General features: G+C 39.7%; 1 protein-coding gene and 1 long non-coding RNA gene across 2 annotated transcripts in view; one reads left to right on the top strand and one right to left on the bottom strand.

The window, feature by feature from the left end:
• Positions 1 to 381: 381 nt before the first annotated feature.
• APOBEC2 (apolipoprotein B mRNA editing enzyme catalytic subunit 2) lies at positions 382 to 9,775 on the bottom strand. The gene is made up of 2 exons (XM_040337813.1): positions 9,500 to 9,775; positions 382 to 1,788 (listed from the first exon to the last, which is right to left on the bottom strand). Exons 1-2 carry the CDS (start codon positions 9,625 to 9,627, stop codon positions 1,224 to 1,226), a joined length of 693 nt encoding a protein of 230 aa, XP_040193747.1. The 5' UTR covers positions 9,628 to 9,775; the 3' UTR covers positions 382 to 1,223.
• Positions 9,776 to 9,832: 57 nt separating this feature from the next.
• Positions 9,833 to 21,578, top strand: part of LOC120927260 — a 56,342-nt gene continuing 44,596 nt past the window's right edge. Inside the window, exons 1-2 of the long non-coding RNA XR_005747061.1 lie at positions 9,833 to 9,912; positions 16,357 to 16,623. This is a non-coding gene — a long non-coding RNA (uncharacterized LOC120927260). The remainder of the gene's footprint in view (positions 9,913 to 16,356; positions 16,624 to 21,578) is intronic.

Genomic DNA, 21,578 nt, shown 5'->3' with positions numbered 1-21,578 from the left:
GGACAGTATTCTAGCAAATACAGGAGCAGGGCCGGGACTCATGGGCACCATTATTAGCCAATAGCAAAGGGCCTCTTACATATTGAGTACCCCAAATCCAACATGGTGGTGGAGCATCTTCTCATGCGATTTGAAATACTAAGAATGAGAATTCTCATTACCTACTAGTATTATACTAGGATTGAGCGCTAGCATTTTTAATTGGGATCCACAATTGTCCAGGTATTTCTGTGGCACTGATTCCTCCTTCTACTTTGTAAAGCGAGATTCTAAGCATTCCCTGGGATCTTGCTGTAAGAATCATGACTTGACTTTCTCTAGTGCAGAAGCTGCCAGTAGGGTACAGTGAGTATGTTTTGTAACTTTTTCCCCAAAAGTATGTTTTTTTTACAGCTACCATGCAGAAATTTGAAGTACAAGGGAGGCGTGATGTAAAGATCACACCTTGCATTTTAGTTTAAGGTCCACTTTAAACTGAATCTCCTTTTTACAGTGCTTACCATTTCGTTTTCACCTTAGCTTTAGCTTTAAACTGGGTTGGGTTGAATGAGCAATTTATTTATTATAAATCATTATCTCAATAACGTACTTCATTATTTGAAATCCTATAAAAAAAAAGCTTATGTTTTTTATGGTTAAGGCACACTGCCAACTCATTAAAAATAAATTAAGCAGCCTTAATACAACTTAACACACAAAAACATGTTGCCTTATTATTGCATGTGTGTAAATGGTCACATACTTTACTGTGGCTTACCACTTGTGTATTTTAAAGATATTTAAAAATGATAAACTTTTTTATTCATTACTGAATTGTTACTGAGGATTATCATTTGCAATTATTAAAGAAATAAAAAAAAAATATCACTTTACCAAAACCATTATCCCTAAAGGTGTTGACATTACTGTTTTTCATTCTAACTATATGTATCAAGGGGATCTTCTCCAAGAAATCACAAACCATTCAAAATAACAATGTACATTCATTTTGCATCTGTATTTATCATAATTCATAAATTATTGCAACTACACTAAACTAGTAAATTCATTTTAGTAAAAAGGTAGCATTTAGTAATTTCCTCCAATGTAGAAGTAACAAAGAAAGCAAGATGTATATGGTAAGTCTGGGAACCAAAAATAACATTTGTCAAAAAAAGTAACAAGCTAGGACAAAATCATCTGCACCACACTGTAGTGTGGCATTTCAGTGGCACAACAGTTGCTTATCTCAAAATTTCTGCAAGCTTCTCCTCGTAATATTTGGCATTTTCATCTAAATCCTCCCAGGGTATAAAGACTTCTTGCTCGTTCTGTTGCTCAACTTGACCTTCTTCATTTAAAATGATGTCAGGCTCCACAAAATTTTGCCATACGTGCGCATAGTCGGAACTTTTCATCATCTTAAGCTTACAGCCTGCAGAGCTGATACCTCGCAGTGCCCCACGGATTTCTGATTCTTCCCACTGGAAGAGCCGTGCCACAACCAAGTGAAGTTTCAAAGTTTTGTATCGTCGTAGGCACCGAGCAATGGAGGCAGCACAGTTGACACAGGGGCTTGATGACACATAACATGTTATAGAAACTGGACTTGAGGAGATGTATTGTGGTACCACATTGGTGAAGAATGCCTCTTCTGCATGGGCAGCGACATGTTCATCCTCTAAGTATCCACGGAAGATCTGACCTTCTGCTCGTTCCACAGTGTAGCACAGAAGAGTTTTATTTCGTCCAGAACTGTACTCTACATTCTTAAACTGGAACTTAAAGGAAGAGGAAGGAATGCGACTCCTAGAAATAGAAATCAGACACAGTTATTATAGGTTCCTAAAATTCATTTATTATTAAAAACATATAAAATATTGAAAAAAAAAGTTACTTCATTTAGGTAGGTTGCTAAAGATTTAAAATGTTTGTGATGTGTTTACTTCTTTCTATGAGCTCATTGGATATCTTTCCCTAATTTTTCATTTTTATCATTTTGAATTTAAAACAGACTTGTTAAAATCGTATGTCTATACAAAAAGCAAAAATCTAATTAAAAGTAAAATAAAATATACCTATTGGCCTATGTTTCTGTATCAAATAGGGATACAGATGACAGTAAAACATTTTAGCTTTAATCATTCCCAGCTACCCAAAATGTAATACAAAGTTGTGGCTGGAGTTTGGCTTTAAAATATAACTACAGACATAGTAAGCTTTGTCAATTATATGACACCCAGCAGTACTGTGTGACGGTATAATGATGTATTTAGGCAACTGTAGCATATGGCAACTAATTTTGTAAATGGCATGCAAGCAATTTTCAAGCTGAATTTTTAGCTGTTCTAGAAAGGCATACTTCTCATTTGTAGCACAGCCTTTAAGAAAGAAGTTTGGCTATGGTGCCCTGTCATGTACATTTATGACCCTGTATAATAGTTAGGATGACTATACCACAGCACAGAAGTTAAAGCCTGCAAATGCAGATAAAGGGATCACATTCACCATTGTTTACTCCACCTGTCACTGTCACCATGCAGAGGAAAGGACAAGTTCCTTGCATAGGGGCAACATAAATTCTTCCTTTACACGTACTCCCTGTCATACAGCTTTCTGTATTGTATTGCCTGTAGAAGCATTGCTTGCCATCAGATCTTTCTACCATATGTTACCTTGTGTACTTGATAATACAATACATAATATGCTTGTATTTGTGTCGTACTGCAGAGAGATAAATGCATCCCATGTGCCATAGTTTCTTTCTTTGGAAGTATTGCCATGTTAGAGATAACAAAATGTATTCCCTTTTGCCTATGTGATTGTGAGGCCCTGCAAAAAGCATCTGTCACCGTAACCTCTCAGTGTCACAGAAATGTTGAAGATATTTTTAGCTTTGCTCTAGGCTTCTCCTATCATCTGTCATCGCTATATTAATCCAGAATATCTCACAGCAGAAACAGGAGTCGCCAAACGTATTGTCAGAGATTTCAGCATGGTTACTGTTTAGGCTGGGGGTAGGGATTGCAATGGACAATACCTAAGGCTGATCATATGCTTTGCTATTATTAATAAATTAGACCAATTTAAGCATCATTGCAAAAATTGCACCATTTTTGGAATGTAGCATTGTGACCAAAGTCTGATAAAGACATATTGTAGCCTGTTATATTAAATCTTTTCCAATGGAAATGTGAGTTTTGCAATCAGTATGCATGAGTCAGGAACAGCAGTAAGAAATAGTGGCTTTAGGAACAGGAAAATTGTGTAGTTAAAAACTTGTAAACTGTCCACAGAGAACAAAAAGCACTGAGTTTCAAATCCTTTCCTACTTTATTTCAATATACAAAGAAACAGGTTCCTTTCAAACCTCAAACCAATTTACTGTTTTTTTTAGCACGTTTGGACATTTATTCAGGATACAGCAGGCTCAAAAACTGACTAACAACATTTCAAGTATGTTGTTGCAGTGAATGAGGTATATTCAATCAAGCCACTGCAACAGGAGCAGTCAGGAGGGCACCTACATAGGTACGTCCACCTTTAAATAGCACTTGTGAGTTTGCACCTTAAAACTCCTGATTAGGCCACATTCTTATATCATTACTATTCAAGATTTATATAGCGTCAGCAGTTTGTGCAGGCTTTACAATATTCTGGGACTGTAGAGTTACAAGGGAGGGTAACGAAGGCCTGGTTTATGCAGCTTAAAATATAAAAGGAAGGGTCAAGTGATACAAAAGGTAATAACTGTGAGGGAATGAATGGTGAAAAAAGTAAAAGTTTTGTTGTTACATAGAGGCTTCCCTGAAGAGTTTTCAGAAATTGCCTAAAGGTGAACAGGGTAGGAGATAGCCGGACAGTTTGGGGTAGGGAGTTCATGAGGATGGGAGATGCTCTGGAGAAGTCTTGAAGGTGAGCATAGGATGAGATGATGACGGTGCTAGAGAACAGGAGACTTATGGGAAGTGAAAAGAAATGTTTGGGTGAAATTTCGTCAAGAAGGTTGGTAGCAGTTCAGATGGTTGTGTAGACTAAATGTTCTAAAAGCAACATGGTCTTATGCGTGCCAGTCTTTCAGCCACAGGTATACTTGTGATATGTCTGGTAGGCCTATATACACAGTGCATTCAGTGGTGTACTGTTTCTAATACACTTCAGGCGGTGTATTAAATGAGCTGCCAAAAAGCAGCCTATTCCACCTCCTTGTCCACAGTCACTCCTTCCGTAGCCCCACCATCATGCATGGAGGAGTCCCCAGAATTATTCGACAACAGTGACGGTTACATGCTGGAGGATACGCAGCAATTTGAAGGCTCCGATGTTGGTTCACAGGTTGAGGAAGAGGGTGCGTGAGCCTAGAAAGAGGGGGTGCCACAGAAGGTCAAGAAACTGGCAGTCATGTTCCCCAGCTGCAGCATACTGCCAAGTTTTCTCCAGTGACAAGGAGGGAGGGGATGATGAGGTCACTGACTGTACTTGGGTGCCTGAGAGAAGAGAGGAGGAAAGTAAGGAGGCACAACTTCAACCAGGCAGGATGTCCTCTAGGGGGCAGCTTAAGGGCAGCCACCCTATTGCCTCACACCGCAGAGCTCCGCGGGTGCAAGGAGCTGCTGACTCCCTGCTGACTTTTAAAAGTTCCTTGGTGTGGGCCTTTTTCGACATGTCATACGGTCCTTGAGTTGGTCTGCCTAGGGGACAGGAGCTACACTTTGGCAGAGATTCTGTCAGCTCTGCAGGGACAGGCTCAGAGGTGGTCGACACCATGCCAGCTTCAGCCAGGAATAGTTGTATGCAACAATGGCACCAACCTTCTCTCCACCCTCCGACAGGGACACTTGACTCGTGTTCCATGTTTGGCACATGTCCTGAATTTGGTGGCGCAGAGGTTCTTGACCAGGTACCCAGGCTTACAAGATCTCCTGGGCAGGCCAGTAAAGTCTGTGGTAATTTCCGCCGGTCATACAATGCCAGTGCTCGGCTGGCTGACATTCAAAGAAAATGCAACCAACCAGGAGTTTTACGTCACTGGGAGGAGGTAGTTATGTGCCCTTTCTCTATCGTTACAGATAATGTGATCCTTAGTGACCCAGAGGATTTAGAATCGAATGCCTCTGCAAACTTATGCTGCATGGCCTCCCTGATTCTGCAAAGCCTGCAAAAAGACTCTAGGATTTGTGGTATCAAGGAGAGGGATAATTACTGACTGGCAACTTTTCTTGATCCACGTTATAAGGGTAAAGTTGCAGAACTCATTGTGCCTTCGCAGAGGGAGCAGAGGATGAAACATCTTCAGGAGGCCTTGAAAGAAAGGTTTGTGCAACGCATCTCCAGACTCTTGTGGTTACCATTTCCAGGTGCGGGGCAACGTGTTTCTGAGGCTTCGTTCAGTCAGAGAAAGAGCGGTGGAGAAGGTGGCCGAGTGACCGGTGCCTAACAATTTTTCAATCCTTAGCGCCAAGGTCAGTTTGGTTCAAGCAACCATCACCAGCGTTTGCATTATATGGTGCAGGAATATCTAGGGGGGGGAGCAGACTTGGAGACCTTTCCAACAGAGAAACCACTGGGTTACTGGCTCTTTAGGATGGACCACTGGCCAGAACTTGCTGTATATGCAATCGAGCTACTGTCCTGTCCTGCATCCTGCATGCTTTTTGAATGCACATTCAGTGCTGCTGGAAGGTTTGTAACAGATCAAAGAGTGCACCTACCCACAGACTCTGTCGATAGGCTTACATTTATAAAAAATGAATCAGTCCTGGATCAGCAGATATCAAGCAGCTGATGCTGATGTAACTGATTACATTTCTATGAATCTGGGATCCCTTGAAGACTGCCTATGCTGCCTATCCTATTCCTCCTCAATCTTGATGATGCTAGCTTTCAACAATATTTTTGGTTAAGGGCACCACCACCACCACCCAAGGCCCAATTTTTCAGCCTCTGTTTAACAGGGACATGTAATTACAATGTTTGATATATTTCACAGCAGGGCCCGTTCCTGCACCCAACAAGATTAACTGTGAGGGGGTTACAGTGTTCTGGTACCACCAACACCTAAGGCTCAATTTTTATGCAGAGTATATAGGGCAGTCCATTGAGTATATATACTGCTGGTCAGAATATATAGTGCCTGTGGGTCTGGGGGACCCCCACTCTATTTATTTTTAAATGTTAGTGCAGGGTTCCCCTTTATATCATACTAGACCAGAGGGGGCTGGTATGGATTTTGGGGGGACATCCACGCCATTTTTTTGGGTATTTTTGGCGTGGGGTATCCATTTATATTCATATCAGACCCAAAGGGCCTAGAAATGGACTGGGGGGAAACCCACACCGTTTTTTCAATGATTTTTATCTATGTTGCCATGATCCGACAATACATTACAGCCACAAGCAGTTTTAAATTACATTTTTCCCTTTAGAAATGTAATTTAGCTGTGGTACGGATATAAACATGGGAAAGATGCGCTAATTTACAGGCAGACAAAAGAAGACCCCCTCCAGGCATGATATTTAAAGGAATATTTCATTTTTATTGTTTCACTTTAAGCATTAATAAAACTACTGCTCCTGAAAAAAAATGCAATTTTTAAAACTTTTTTTATGCATTGATACATGTCCCCTGGGGCAGGACCTGGGTCCCCAAAAACTTTTTATGGCAATAACTTGCATATAAGCTTTTAAAATGAGCACTTTTGATTTTTCACGTTTGTGTCCCATAGACTAACTGTGTTCGCACAAATTTTTTGTCTGTTCGCATTTTCTTGCATTTTCTTGCATTTTCTTGCTACAAACCGAACCAGGGGGTGTTCCACTCATCCCCTACATGATAGGTGGTTTTAGTTTTATCTCCGTAGTTTGCTTATAATGCCCTTCCTGCACAGCTTTGATCTAAACTGGTATGTGACAAATGCATTAAAATAACATCAAAAATGTATTTATTAGTACATTTATAAACAAAAAAGATTTCTATCATGCAACTCTAAAAAAAACTTTGCAAACAAACATTTATGCCACCATCCTGATTTTAGGAAATGCTGTCTTTTAAGCTAAAAATCTGTACACAAGGTGCATAAGAGCTGTCTCTGATTAACAGCTATACAGTGTTTTGCTCACTACTTACATGGGGTATTGAGGGTATGAAACTAAAGAAGTAAAAATAGACATGTAACAGGGTTATATGTATATTGTTTGCTGAGCAGCTGTGGTTGTGATTGTAACTGGAGAGGAGGTCATTGCTGTTTCTGCTTTGGGAACAGTAAAAACAGGTCAGTTTGTTGAAGAAGAAATTCATTGGTAACTATCCCATTGAAAACTTTCCATTGTGATATGTGTTTTGTAGGCTTTAGACAACTTAGGCCCCGTACACGCGGTCGGACAAAACCGATGAGAATGGACCGAGGTTCAGTTTCATTGGTCTAAACCGACCGTGTGTATAGCCCATCGGTCTGTTTTCCTTCGGTCGAAAATTTTAAAACATGCTTCAAAACCGAACCGATGGACCGCTGCCCGATCGGTCCAAACCGATGGTTAGTACAGAAAAGCATCGGTTCAAAACCCGCGCATGCTCAGAATCAAGTCGACGCATGCTTGGAAGCATTGAACTTCGTTTTATTCAGCACGTCGTGTGTTTGACGTCACCGCGTTCTGACCAGATCGGTTTTTGGAACGATGGTGTGTACGCACATCAGACCATCAGGCCACTTCAGCGGTGAACCGATGGAAATGGCCCGTCAGACTATTCTCATCGGTTTGGAACGACCATGTGTACGCGGCCTAAGACAGATGCATAATAAAGTTTCTTGAACCATCAGTTTACAGCACAGATGTAGCCGAATATTATATAACTATTTAGGTCTAACTAGACTGTATTTGTGGTGAAAAAGGTGTTTGTGGCCTAGGGGGTATATAGAAATGATTTGCATGGCTCAGCCCATTATCCCAGAATAGGGAAAGTAAACCCCTTATTTCTTAGACTTGTGAAATTCAGATACTTTTTATTTTAAAGTGGAACTTCACTAGCCCCGCAATTTTTATTTCATTTTTAATCCCCACTTACCTACCAAACAGCATTGTCCTTGTTTTGGATAATCGCCTGTTCAGCAGATGCAAAGTTGTCAGGCTGCAATCTGCTGATCAGGTGCACCAGCTCAAGTTCCATGCCACCATCTTTGTCCTACTCAGTCATTGGAAGCTGGAAACCTTTTCTGAGTTCAGGCAGCCAGTCTCAGACGACATGAGCCAGCTTCACCCACTGGCCGCTGTAAATCCCTACTATTACAGCCCCCTGCGATATGTGATGCGGTATCCCAGGAGTCTGATGGAGCAAGGAAATGCAGCTCTCACCTAGGAGAGAATGGCAGTGGTGCTGGGCAGAAATAATAATAAAAACAAATACGAAAAACAGACAAAATAAAAACATTTAAAAAATTGGTTATTTATAGAGAGGGATTGCCGAGAGGGATGGAGTATATATTTGAGTATATTGCCGAGAGGGATGGAGTATATATTGGAGTATATTGCCGAGAGGGATGGAGTATATATTGGAGTATATTGCCGAGAGGGATGGAGTATAGGGCCAGTGGATCTGGGTGGTGAGGGTAAGAAAGAAAGATCTAACGTGCCTCAATCTTTTATTCAGCCTACTGAAACCAAAATCCCATATTCTAACAGACATGTAGGTACATGCAGTTGAAAATACCATCATTTTACTATAGTCATAGCTATTTGTATCTTTAGAATAACACAGTAAGCACTGTAATCAGTATATCATACATACCGTATACATCCCTTATAAAAAATCTAAATGAAAAACCTGTATTTGGCCCATTAACAAGATTCTGAGCCTACTACAAAAAGCAACAAATAACCATATACTTTTCCAAAAACAACTAATTCAATTTCTTGTTTCATTTTTCAGCATGTTAGCAAATTACAGCAAAAATATTACAAGTTGAATAACATCACCAAAAATTAAAAACATCATGAGATCAAAATACTAGCTTAGCTAACCCTGGTGCTTTAACATTTACCACATTAACTGAACAGTTATCAAAATCATATACAGCTTTCATGTACCGTCGATATTTGAGACGTGTCATTGCACCAAAAAGATGGCAGATGATTGTGAAAAATGCCCCTAAGTAAATTCCCTGAACCTCAACAGACAGTTCAAACATATCTCATGAAAACGTCCAAAAGACTAATGAGCTTGCCAACACCAAACCGTCTTTAAATGAAATTGCAAAGATTAAAGTACCATCATAAAATATATGTAATAAGTTCTTAAACTACATCAAAAAGATATTTGAATAAAAACGAATAGCATTTCATAAAACTTGGTGCTAGGACACATAAGTGCAAGTACATGCTTACCAGTCTAACAGCTTGCTTTTACACACACACACATATATATATATATATATATATATATATATATATATATATATATATATAGTGCAATTTATATTAGCATTATCAGTGGTGACACAGCAATGTAAAGTCAATGGTAACTCACCCTTCCACCACCTCAAAAGGTGGCAGTTCTTCTTGTTCTTTCTTTTTTTCTTCACCATTTGCTTCCTGCCCATTTTCTGGCTGCTCTGGCGCTGCGACAGGTTCTGATTTGTTCTGGTTGTTGGACATGTTCGTTTTTAGTATAAGATATATAAGTTAAAGAGCAGAAAAGCAGAAAAAGGAACGTATCATGGGAGAGGCAAGCAACAGAAAGGATCTAGGGAGGCTTGCTGTAAACTGATAGAGACAGGGGTGGGCTGATAGAGGAGATGGATGGAGAGCTGTCTTATCCAGGTTCTAAATATGGCGCTGGGGAGTGACAGTGACAGGGTGACCTCTGTGGAATGCACATCCCCACTCCTTAACACTCACTTATCCCCTCATTGCCTGTGAACTGCAGCTATAGAAACAGAGGTAAATCAACTTTATTTCTTATCAGAAGTGACAGAAAGTGCAAAGCTACTCAATTTAAGCACATCGACAGGTGCGGGACCTAGAGGAACAGTTGTTTGTAGAGGAAAACTGTGCTCTTTTTGAACCAACTGTATCATGCAGTTGTGTTTTTTTGTTTTTACTTCTATAAAACTATTGTTGTGAAGCTTACACATAAAAAAGAGAAAATACAATTAAATGTAATCAGTTGCTTAGTGCTAGAATGTTCATCTTCAAGAACCTATTATAAAATGTGGGTGTTAATGGTGGTCACAAATGCTTTTGTTTTATAAACCCTAAACAATCCAATATCCATAACTTACCTTTCGGATCGATTTAATTGGGATTATTTCAAACAGAGTTAATAGGCCTGGGCAGAAATGTTTTTGCTCATGAATACCACCATATTTTAACCACTTAAGGACAGAAGGTGTTTTTCAGATTTGGTGTTTACTAAAACTGTTTTTTTTTTGCTAGAAAATTACTTAAAACCCCCAAACGTTATATATATTTTTTTCTAACACCATAGAGAATAAAATGGCGGTCATTGCAATACTTTTTGTCACACCGTATTTGCGCAGCGGTCTTACAAGCGCACTTTTTTTTGAAAAAATTCACTTTTTTTAATTAAAAAATAAGACAACAATAAATTTGGCCCAATTTTTTTATATATTGTGAAAGATAATGTTACACCGAGTAAAATGATACCCAACATGTCACACTTAAAAATTGCGCCCGCTCATGGCATGGCGTCAAACTTTTACTTTTAAAATTCTCCAACGTTTAAAAAATTCTATAGGTTTAATTTTTTGAGCTACAGAGGAGGACTAGGGCTAGAATTATTGCTCTCGCTCTAACGATCATGGCGATACCTCACTTGTGTGGTTTGAACACCGTTTTCATATGCGGGCGCTACTCGCGTATGCGTTCGCTTCTGCGCGCAGATTTTTTTTGGTTTTCTTATTTATTTTTATTTATTTTATAATTTTTTACACTGAAATAAAAAAAATGTATCACTTTTATTTCTATTACAAGGAATGTAAACATCCCTTGTAATAGAAAAAAGCATGACAGGTCCTCTTAAATATGAGATCTGGGGTCAAAAAGACCTCAGATCTCATATTTAGACTTAAATGCAAAAAAGAATAAAAAAAATATGGAAATTTTGTCATTTGAAAAAATGACAACAAAAAAATGTCTCTTTAAGACGCTGGGCGATGGCTCCTGTAAGTGGCGGAGGGCGCGGGGGGCCCCTCTCCCGCCACCGATAACTGCGATCTCGCGGCGAATCCGCTGCGGAGACCGCCGTTATCGTTGACAGGACCGCTCACTGAAGAGATGGATATCTCGGTTGTGGCAGCAGCTGCTGCCGTTACCGAGATATCCATCTTTAAAAACAGGACGTATATATACAGTGGGCGGTCGTTAACTGGTTAATGGATCAGATTAAGAGATTACATAATTAAAATAGAGATGCAATCGATAATTTACAATCGTAACGGTGGCCAAACATGCTTCGATAAAGGATTGATTTATTTTCTGATCAATTTCTTCTAATAGGAATAATCGATCTATAGTCAACAGCATATTCAATCGATATTCCACATGCAGGAAAGTGGATTAAGATAGTTAAGATAGCATAGTACCTTATCAATCGCATTTCTTTTTTTGCCATGTAATCATGAACAAAGTATCTGGCCTCGTACGCACGACCAGTTTTCTCGGCAAAAACCAGCAAGAAAAATGCTGGCAGAGCTTTCTTGCCGAGAAAACCATTCATGTGTACGAGCCTTTTAGGTTTCTCGTCACGAAATCTGACCAGAATCTCAACGAGAAAAATAGAGAACATGCGCTCTTTTTTCTCGTTGAGATTCTTGTCGGCCTGTTTCCCGACGAGAAACCCGAGAGTGTGTATACTTACCTGTTGCCGTGGAAACCCGCGCATGCTCGAAATGACTTTGATGCATGCGCGGTAGCTTCCACGGCATAGGTAGGGTGAAGCAAGATGGCGGCGACGACATTGAATGTGACAAGCATATGGTCGTCGTACGCGATGCCGTCACCGCATTCTTGCCTTGAAAAGGTCAGTGTGTACACTCGGGCGGCAAGAGATTCTTGCCAAGAATCTCGTCGTGAAATACAACGTTTTTTTCCTGACGAGATTCTTGCCCGTGTGTACGAGGCCTCTCAGTGCTTCCAGTTGATGCAAAACAATCTATAATATTGTACCCTGGTCGATTGGCTCAGGTTGATCTAATCAGATCAATATAGAATCCAAATCAATTGGAAGACAAGTCATTGCTAATAATTGTTTCTGGATTCAATAATTTTGATCGTATCACACATGAGATAAAAATAAAAATAATCAAAATGTTTATGGCTACCATAAGTTACGACTGTATCTTAACTATTGAGATCCACTTTCCCATATGTGGTATATCTATTGAAAAAGTCATCAATTGATTATTCCTATTAGAAGAGATCAGTTGGAAAAAAAATGTATAATTTATCAAGGCGTTTAACCTAGACATTAGTGTTGAGCGGAATACGCCATATTCGATTTCGCGATATATCACGAATATATAGCCGAATATTCGAGAAATATTCGCTAAAATCGAATATTCGTGATATTTTATCCAAATGAAATTTTTGCGAAATTTCGCTATTGCGAATGCGAAAATAATTGCGAAATTTAGACAAGTGCGGTAGGAGAACTCTGATTGGCTCATGCTGAAATCGAATATTCGTGATATATTATCGAATTTTCGCAAATGCGAATGCGAAAATGATTGCGGAATTTCGACAACTGTGGTAGGAGAACTCTGATTGGCTCTGATGCAAAAGAAGGGCGGAGAAAATAATCGCGCAATATTCCTATTGCCGAATATTCGCATTGCGAATATTCGGCAATATAAAATGATCGCTTCAGCTACTCGGCCCAGTGTCTCTAATCATACCAGCAATGCTTTTAGACGTCAATGGAGATCACTTGGATGTGATCTGTTTTAAAAATAAAATTTAAAAAATAAGATTATTCGGAAAACAATATTGCGAAATTGCGCTAATGCGGATGCGAAAATAATAGCGAAATTTTAACAACTGTGGTAGGAGAACTCTGATGCAAAAGAAGGGCGGAGAAAATAATCGCGCAATATTCCTATTGCCGAATATTCGCATTGCGAATATTCTGCAATATAAAATGATCGCTTCAGCTACTCGGCCCAGTGTCTCTAATCATACCAGCAATGCTTTTAGACGTCGATGGAGATCACTAGGATGTGATCTGTTTTAAAAATAAAATTGAAAAAAATGCGAATATTCAGAATAGCGAAAATTCGATATATTCGCGAATACTCGAATATGCCATATTCGAGCCGAATATTCGCAATACGAATATTCATGAGCAACACTACTAGACATAGGTATGCGTAGTCTATTGCATTAGGGTGTGCAGGCCAAAGTTCAAACACACATGCCTTAGCTGTACTGGACAGTGAATGACAGGTCCCCAGGCTCCGTGAAGCCACAAAGTTACATAGTTGAAAAAAGACACAAGTCCATCCAGTTCAATAAAATGAATGGGAAGTGCTCTGTGCTGAGCGGTTTCCTGTTCATTCACAAACTGAAGCATAGTGAGCACAGATCACTATGATTCAGTAATGAAAATTAGTGAGTGCATTCACTGTGTTCATCTGGAAAAAGAAGGGGCTGGTAAATAACATATTAAACTAGCCCCTTCCTTCACTCTCCATCCTGAAACACCCCCCACAGCAGCTGGGGGGAGAGGAGAGGAGGGGAGCCAGCAGCACCGCAAGGGGCGCAACAAGAGGGGGAGCCTGAGCAGTAGGGGGAATCAGCACTTCACAGAGTGATTAGGGTGTGCCCAGGCAAAAAATAATAAAGTTCATGTGCGTGTAAAGGCTGGCATCCCAATACTTTTGGCAATATGGTGTATCCATTTTGTTTTTTATACCTTCCCGCCACACCCTAAAAAAAACTACATAAAAACACTTGCTGGAAACAGGTTAAGCATTGAAATCTTAATTCTAATAAAACTGCTTTACATGGTAAGAAAGACGTTTCTATTTCAATTGCAAAACCATTGACTTTTGATACAATTTCTGTTTTCCGCTTGTACTGCTGTGCAAAACTTTCATTGGATGTGAACCTTTCTTGTGACTTGCACCTTGCGATACATAAAGAGTAACAGGCACTGCTGTAAACTCTCTAGGCAGTGATATGATGTGAATTATTGCTATTAAATAGAACTGTATTTTTCTCGACTGATATTTTTTTTCACAGTCAGCGCCCTACTAACCTACTTTTGCATGAAGCATAAACCTGCTTTTAAAACCTATGCAGAAAAGCTAGCAAGCCAAGTCCAGCCTGTAACTCTCATATATACAGTGAGAGCTGTACATACCAAATAGCATGACATACCAAATAGCCATTCTCTAAATAAACTGAGCAGCACAAGTGGCCCTGACACTGCATAACGTATGGAGCTAGGCTGCTGGTTCAGCAAGGTACATTAGACATATAGGGGTTGATTTACTAAAGGCAAATAGACTGTGCACTTTGCTAAGTGCAGTTGCTCCAGAGCTTAGTAAATGAGCAGAAGCTGTGCTGACGTCCACCATCCAATCACGTGCAAGCAAAAATGTTGTTTTTGTTATTTTCCTTGCATGTGATTGGATGTTCTTTGCAAAGTGGAGATTTACCTAATTTACTAAGCTCTGGAGCAACTGCACTTAGCAAAGTGCACAGTCTATTTGCCTTTAGTAAATCAACCCCATAGGCTTATAGCTGGGACTCACTCCACGTTTATACCTCCATTTCTTGGCCAGGTTCTACTGTCTTGTTGTGACGACATCAAGCTTCTGTTGTTGCAACAAAGCTGTTACAGCCTTGCCTTAAAGGAAGAAACACTATTTATAGCAAGGATTTATTTCTGCTTAAATTGGATAGAAACCATATGGGTACTATTTATGTTCAGAGAGCATTTGTCTAATAGGCATCATTTACTACGAGTTGGCTTTTTTTTTTTTTACAAAATGGTGTAATTATGCAATAACTTTTAGTTCACTTATGTGTCCACTCCCCTCCCCCACCTTGGCAAACACTAACCACTTATGATATACTTGCTTAGAAAGCTTCCCTATAAACTTAAGTAAAAAAAAAAAAACTGAGCTTGTAGTGTCCATTACCATTTGGTTTCTTCTTAAAGTGGAGGTTCACCCTAAAACAATTATCTAACATTACATCCAGCATACTAACGATGTACAGTATGCAGGTATTTTTTTTTTTCGCTGTACATACCGTTATATTGTTATTTCCCCCCGACTTCCGGGTTCTGATTCCCGCGGGACTGGGCGTTCCTATCCCTGGGTTAGATGATTGACGTTATGTGAAAAACTTCCCATGGCGCACAAGGCGCGTCACCAGTTTTTCGTAAATAGCCGACCTGCGAGTCGGCGCTATACGGCGCCTGGGCCCGCCATTTAGAGCTGACTGCGCAGGCGCCATATAGAGCCGACTCACAGGTCGGCTATTTATGGAAAACTGGTGACGCGCCTTGTGCGCCATGGGAAGTTTTTCACAAGACGTCAATCATCTAACCCAGGGATAGGAACGCCCAGTCCCGCGGGAACCAGAACCCGGAGGGAAAATAACAATATAACGGTATGTACGGCGAAACAAAAAAAATACCTGCATACTGTACATGTCGTTGGTATGCTGGATGTAATGTTAGATAATTGTTTTAGGGTGAACCTTCACTTTAATGTCTTCCTCAATCAGACATAATATGCTATACTGTCCCACTAATGAACACTCACTGGCCACTTTATTAGGTACCTCTTTTTAGTACCGGGTTGGACCCACTTTTGCCCACAGAAATACCTTAATTCTTCATGGCATAGATTCAACAAGGTGTTGGGAACATTCCGCAGAGATTGTGGTTCATATTGACATGATAGCATCACGCAGTTGTCGCCATTTTTTTGGCAGCACGTCCATGATGCGAATCTCTCAAAGGTGCTCTATTGGATTGAGATCTGGTGACTGTGGAGGCCATTGGAGTACAGTGAACTCATTGTCATGTTCAAGAAACCAGTTTGAGATGATTTGAGCTTTGTGACATGGTGCATTATCCTGCTGGAAGTAGTCTTCAGAAGATGGGTAAACTGTAGTCATAAAGGGATGGACATGGTCAGCAACAAAACTCAGGTAGGCCGTGGTGTTTAAACAATGCTCAATCAATACCAAGGGGCCCAAAAGGGGCCAATAAAATATCCACCATTACACCACCACCAGCCTGAACAGTTGAAACAAGGCAGGATGATCCAAGCTGAACCAATGTAACTATGTATAAAATATCCATACTTGGAATGTGTCTTTCATTTTTAATCCTTCTTTCACAAATAGATGTGTTTGGTCTTCTGGTTTGAATGATGGGCAGCATCATTTAGCTAACTTTCTCTGAGCCCAGGCTGTCAAAGACCTATCCAAACCTATGAATGGGCAGTAAATGGAGAAGCAGCGCAGTGATAAGCTCATCTCTGTGTCACTCTGGATTTCCTCTCTTATCAACATGCTCCTTGTCAACATGTGAACTGATAGGTGAACTGTGCTGCTTCTCCCTCTATGTCTCTGAGCTCTGCTGCACAGAAACTGCAAGAGACTGATACCAAGGTACATTGCTTGCATTAAAAAAAAAATCCTGATACATTAATAAATACAGACCTGTATTCATTTTAGAGTCATTTTTATCTGCATAGAAATGAGGTCAACTCCAAACTTTATTTTGTTTTGAATATAGAGCGAATGCTTGGAGCTTTTTTTTCAGTAGAGTGGGAAAGAGTTCGAACTTCTGATGTTTTTATTGTTGTCTGATGACAACTGCTTTCTGTATTATTTGTATTGGCATCACAAGGACCAGGAATTAGGGGTTAATGTGTCCAATAGGGCTAAAGACAAAAAATAAAACCTTTAAAAATGTTGACTTACCTTTGGGTAAAGTATTACAAGTAAAAGCAAACTGTAACCAAAAGGAGGATAAAGGGCATCACAGCTCAATAGGTGTAACTCTACTAAAAGTGCGTGCGCAATCCTGCTCTTCAAGGCTGTTCGCAATAAAGGCTATCTACAACATAAGTCAAAGGGCTGATATGGTTAACAATAATTAAATATAAAGGCGCCTGCTTCTCAATTAATACCAACTGTTAAGCTGCCCTCCTTAAAGTGAAAAAGAAAATATTCACTCTTTGTGCAGAAATAAAAAAAAAAAGAATAAATAAGACACTAAGAGTCGGTTCACACTAGGGCGACACGACTTCCAGCGCGACTTTCAAAGGCGACTCCGACACGACTTGAGCATGAACCACAGGGCGATCTGGGGCGATTTACAACACGACTTGAAGTCGTCTCCAGGACAGGAGACTTTCCAGTGGCCAATCAAACAACAATCAGCTCTAGGGGAGGGAGGGGGAGGGAGGGAGAGGTTTGCCTGAGAAATGTATGTTATCTTCCTGGAAAGTCGCTTCAGTTAAGACAGTGATCAGACTTGGATCAGATTTGGAGGTGACTTCCATTGAAATCAATGGGTACAAATCGGCTACAAGTCGGATTGAAGTAGTACAGGAACTTCTTTTGAAGTCGGAGCGACTCGAGTCGTGTGTATTAACACCGCTCCCATTCACTTGCATTGTTTTTCTCGACAGCGTGACTTGGGACGACTTGATGCGACTTCAAGTCGGATCCCAAGTCGCCCCAGTGTGAACCGGCTCTAACACATTCAAACTACCTTATAAATCAACAATTAAATAAAAGTCCATAAACATGTGCTAAGATCAAATAAAGTCCATCAACATGCGCTGTATTCCCCACACGTGCGTTTAAATCGTCTGTGTCTGAATGGATAATCTTCTAATAGTGCCACCATCACCACCACCACTGTGAGACATGCACACTCGCCGTTAATCTGGTGACCTCTATGTCACCAAAGGTCAGTAAGCGCTTAGGGATCATGTAAATCCTCCCCAGGCACACCACTCTCCAGTAGTGTTCCCATAATCATCCTAGGTCTTCAATCCTCACGAGTACCAAAATGTACCAAAGGGAAAATAAATAAGTTCAAATCTAACACTGATGGAAAGGAATATCACATTAGGCAGTCCATTACCTGTAATAATTTGTTACTTACCTGTTGGAGTGCCTTTGCAGCCTCCAATATGTAGGGCAAACAACAAGGAAATTATATGTTTGAGAGCATGTAAAAAAAACATTAAAAAAGGTTTAAAAAAAAAAACAAGTCTCTTTAAACAAATTTATCACAATAGAGATACAATAAAGCTTAAATTTTATTGAATTTATGAAGTTGCTGAACAATGGAGAGGTTATAAAAAAACAACAGAAATTTCAAAAAATAAATGTACTGGATTTACAAGTTAAATTGCATGTGGCCCAGTGGGCTAAATGTTCAACTTGATATAAATTGTTTTATTTCTGATTTTTAGGTCTGGGTGGGATATGATAGGTCCTTTTTAATAAAAAAAAAATTGTTTTTAAATAATAGTTTTAGTAAATATATTTATTTTCATTTTACTTGATATGCATCTGTGTTGTTTATTCTAGAGAGGTGTAATATATGCAATTACTAGATGAAGTTCTGGGGATTTTATTGTTTTATTTATGTAAAAGTTGCAAAAGGATTGTAATGTAATATAGCTAATGGGGATAAAAGTCCAATTTTAGTATAAGCTGGATTGTAGTTTTAGATCAGCATTAAGTTTTTATTAGTTTAGTTATCCTTTATATGTTCCGCTATCATTTTTGCCAGTAGTTATAATGGAGTCAATATAGACAACCATTATAGGCAGAAGGAGCTTCCTGGTCTGACACCACATCCTCTTGAAAAAGTTAGCCGACGAAACATGTAGAGGAAGTAACGTCAGACATACCAGGAACCAAAAGTGGGGTTTCTGCCAGAGCTCAGAACTCTGTTGATGGTACAAAACATCATGTACAGTTTCCCCATGATATGTAATGAGCAACACTGTATTCTGACCCAGGCCTAGGGCAGCACTTTGCAGGGGGGCAGCACGGGAGGAGTCTACGCCGGCTTATATTACACTGTTAGTGTAAAGCAAGCTGCTTCTAATTTTGACTGTCCTATAATCCTGGACCACAAACCTTCCTCACTGGGCTATATGTTTTCTGCTGCACCATTGGCATGGTTATATTTTCGTACTCCATAAAATTATCAGAAATTTGTGCTTAACCACTTGCCCACCAGGTAAATTCTGGCACTTCTCTCCTTCATGTGAAAATCACAATTTTTTTGCTAGAAAATTAATCAGAACCCCCAAACATTATATATTTTTTTTTAGCAGACATCCTAGGGAATAAAATGGCAGTCATTGCAATACTTTTTGTCACACCGTATTTGCGCAGCGGTCTTACAAGCGCACTTTTTTTGGATAAAAATCACTTTTTTGAATTAAAAAATAAGACAACAATACATTTTGCCCAATTTTTTTATATATTGTGAAAGATAATGTTACGCCGAGTAAAATGATACCCAACATGTCACGCTTAAAAATTGCGCCCGCTCGTGGCATGGCGTCAAACTTTTACCCTTAAAAATCTCGATAGGCGACGTTTAAAAAATTCTACAGGTTGCATTTTTTGAGTTGCAGAGTAGGTCTAGGGCTAGAATTATTGCTCTCACTCTAACGATCGCGGCGATACCTCACTTGTGTGGTTTGAATACCGTTTTCATATGCGGGCGCTACTCGCGTATGCGTTTGCTTCTGCGCGCGAGCTCGTCGGGACGGGGCGCTTTAAAAAAATTTTTTTTGGTTTTCTTATTTATTTTTATTTAGTTTTATAATTTTTTACACTGAAAAAAAAAAAAAAAAATTGATCACTTTTATTCCTATTACAAGGAATGTAAACATCCCTTGTAATAGAAAAAAGCATGACAGGTCCTCTTAAATATGAGATCTGGGGTCAAAAAGACCTCAGATCTCATAATTAGACTTAAATGCAAAAAAAAAAATAAAAAAAAAAAATGTCATTTTTTCAAATGACAAAAAAAAAAATGTTTCTTTAAGAGGCTGGGCGGGACTGACGTTTTGACGTCACTTCCGCCCAGCAGAGCTAGGAGGACGGGTGAAGGAGATTTCTCCTTCAGTCCCGTCCCCGCTCAGCTGCCGGACACATCCGATCCCCTCCGCCGCTACCGACGGCTCCGGTAAGCGGCGGAGGGCGCGGGAGAGCGGCGGGAGGGGGGGGGCCCTCTCCCGCCACCGATAACGGCGATCTCGCGGCGAATCCGCCGCGGAGACCGCCGTTATCGTGTACACCACCGCCCCCTGAAAAGATGAATATCTCGGTTGTGGCAGCAGCTGCTGCCGTTATCGAGATATTCAACTTCAAAAAGAGGACGTCTTTTTGACATGGGGCGGTGGTCAAGAGGTTAAAGTAGAACTATAGGCAACACTTTTTTTAATCATTTTTGATAGAGTGAGGGAGGGTTATATCCCCTGTCAGTTTATTTTTTACCATCCCTGTTCAATTGCACAGATTTCCCTTCACTTCCTGCCCCATAGCCAAACAGGAAGTGAGAGGAAATCTATGCAAATTAAGGGAATCCATTGCCCCCCCCCATGCCCTTCTTAAACAGAAAGGGGTGAGGCCTTGACAGGAAGGAGTGGGTCATATTTAAATTAGGGGGTGCACGAGTTTAGTCAGGCCTAGGGCAGCACAAAACCTAAATACACTACTGCTAATGGGTGTTTGCTTTGGTAAGAGTCCATGTTTTTGTTTGATTCAAGCACATTTGTACACTTTTATCCATTTTGTAGTAAATACTACACTATGTAGATGTTTTTTGTTTTACTAAACAATCTCTGAATCTTAGAGGAAGGCAGGAGACCTCTGGAGGCTGCAATCATTGTTTATTGAGCACATTAATATACATAGGTCAAAACATCTCGTGAGAGTGTAGATTTTTACTGGAATGTACAAAGAGAATGTTTGAGGAAGATTTACTTTTGGAACATTGAGCACGTCATATTATATGGACACTAGGAATTTGTGGATTAATAATGAAGGAATTTGTATGATTAATCATTTTTGTAGAGCTGTTATTTTTCTGTATACTCGCCACCTACTGGAAAGTGTACTGTGAGTGTTCAATATTTATGTGCAATATTTCATATTTACCTGACTCAAAATAAAACAAATTATAATTTTCAGTTCCAAACATAATAATTATATGGTAAAACACTAAGTTCAGTTTGAAAGCATTTTTTCCTTTTAGAAAACATTTATTTGTATAAATGTTGAAATGTAGATGCATATTATGTTAAGTTTTACTTTGCTTGCTATAATAAATATTCCCTTATTGCTAAGAGATCATCAGCAAGGATTTTTCTTCTTGCCAATGTTTCCACAACAGCTGTCCTAATTTGATAATACTTATACTGGAGCTATGCCTCCCCTGGTGTAAGATATAAGTGAATTAAACAATGCATGTGCTTTATATACAAATGCATCATTCAATGGTTATGGAACGTGACCTTATAAACTGACTTAGCATGGCTGGACAAGGTAAACAATAGGAAACAAGGTCTTCTTGAAGG

The sequence above is a fragment of the Rana temporaria genome, chromosome 2 (genome assembly GCF_905171775.1).
Source record: "Rana temporaria chromosome 2, aRanTem1.1, whole genome shotgun sequence".
Lineage (NCBI taxonomy): Eukaryota > Metazoa > Chordata > Amphibia > Anura > Ranidae > Rana > Rana temporaria.
The sequence above is the reverse complement of the archived record's forward strand: the minus strand, read 5'-3'. Positions and strand labels throughout refer to the sequence as shown.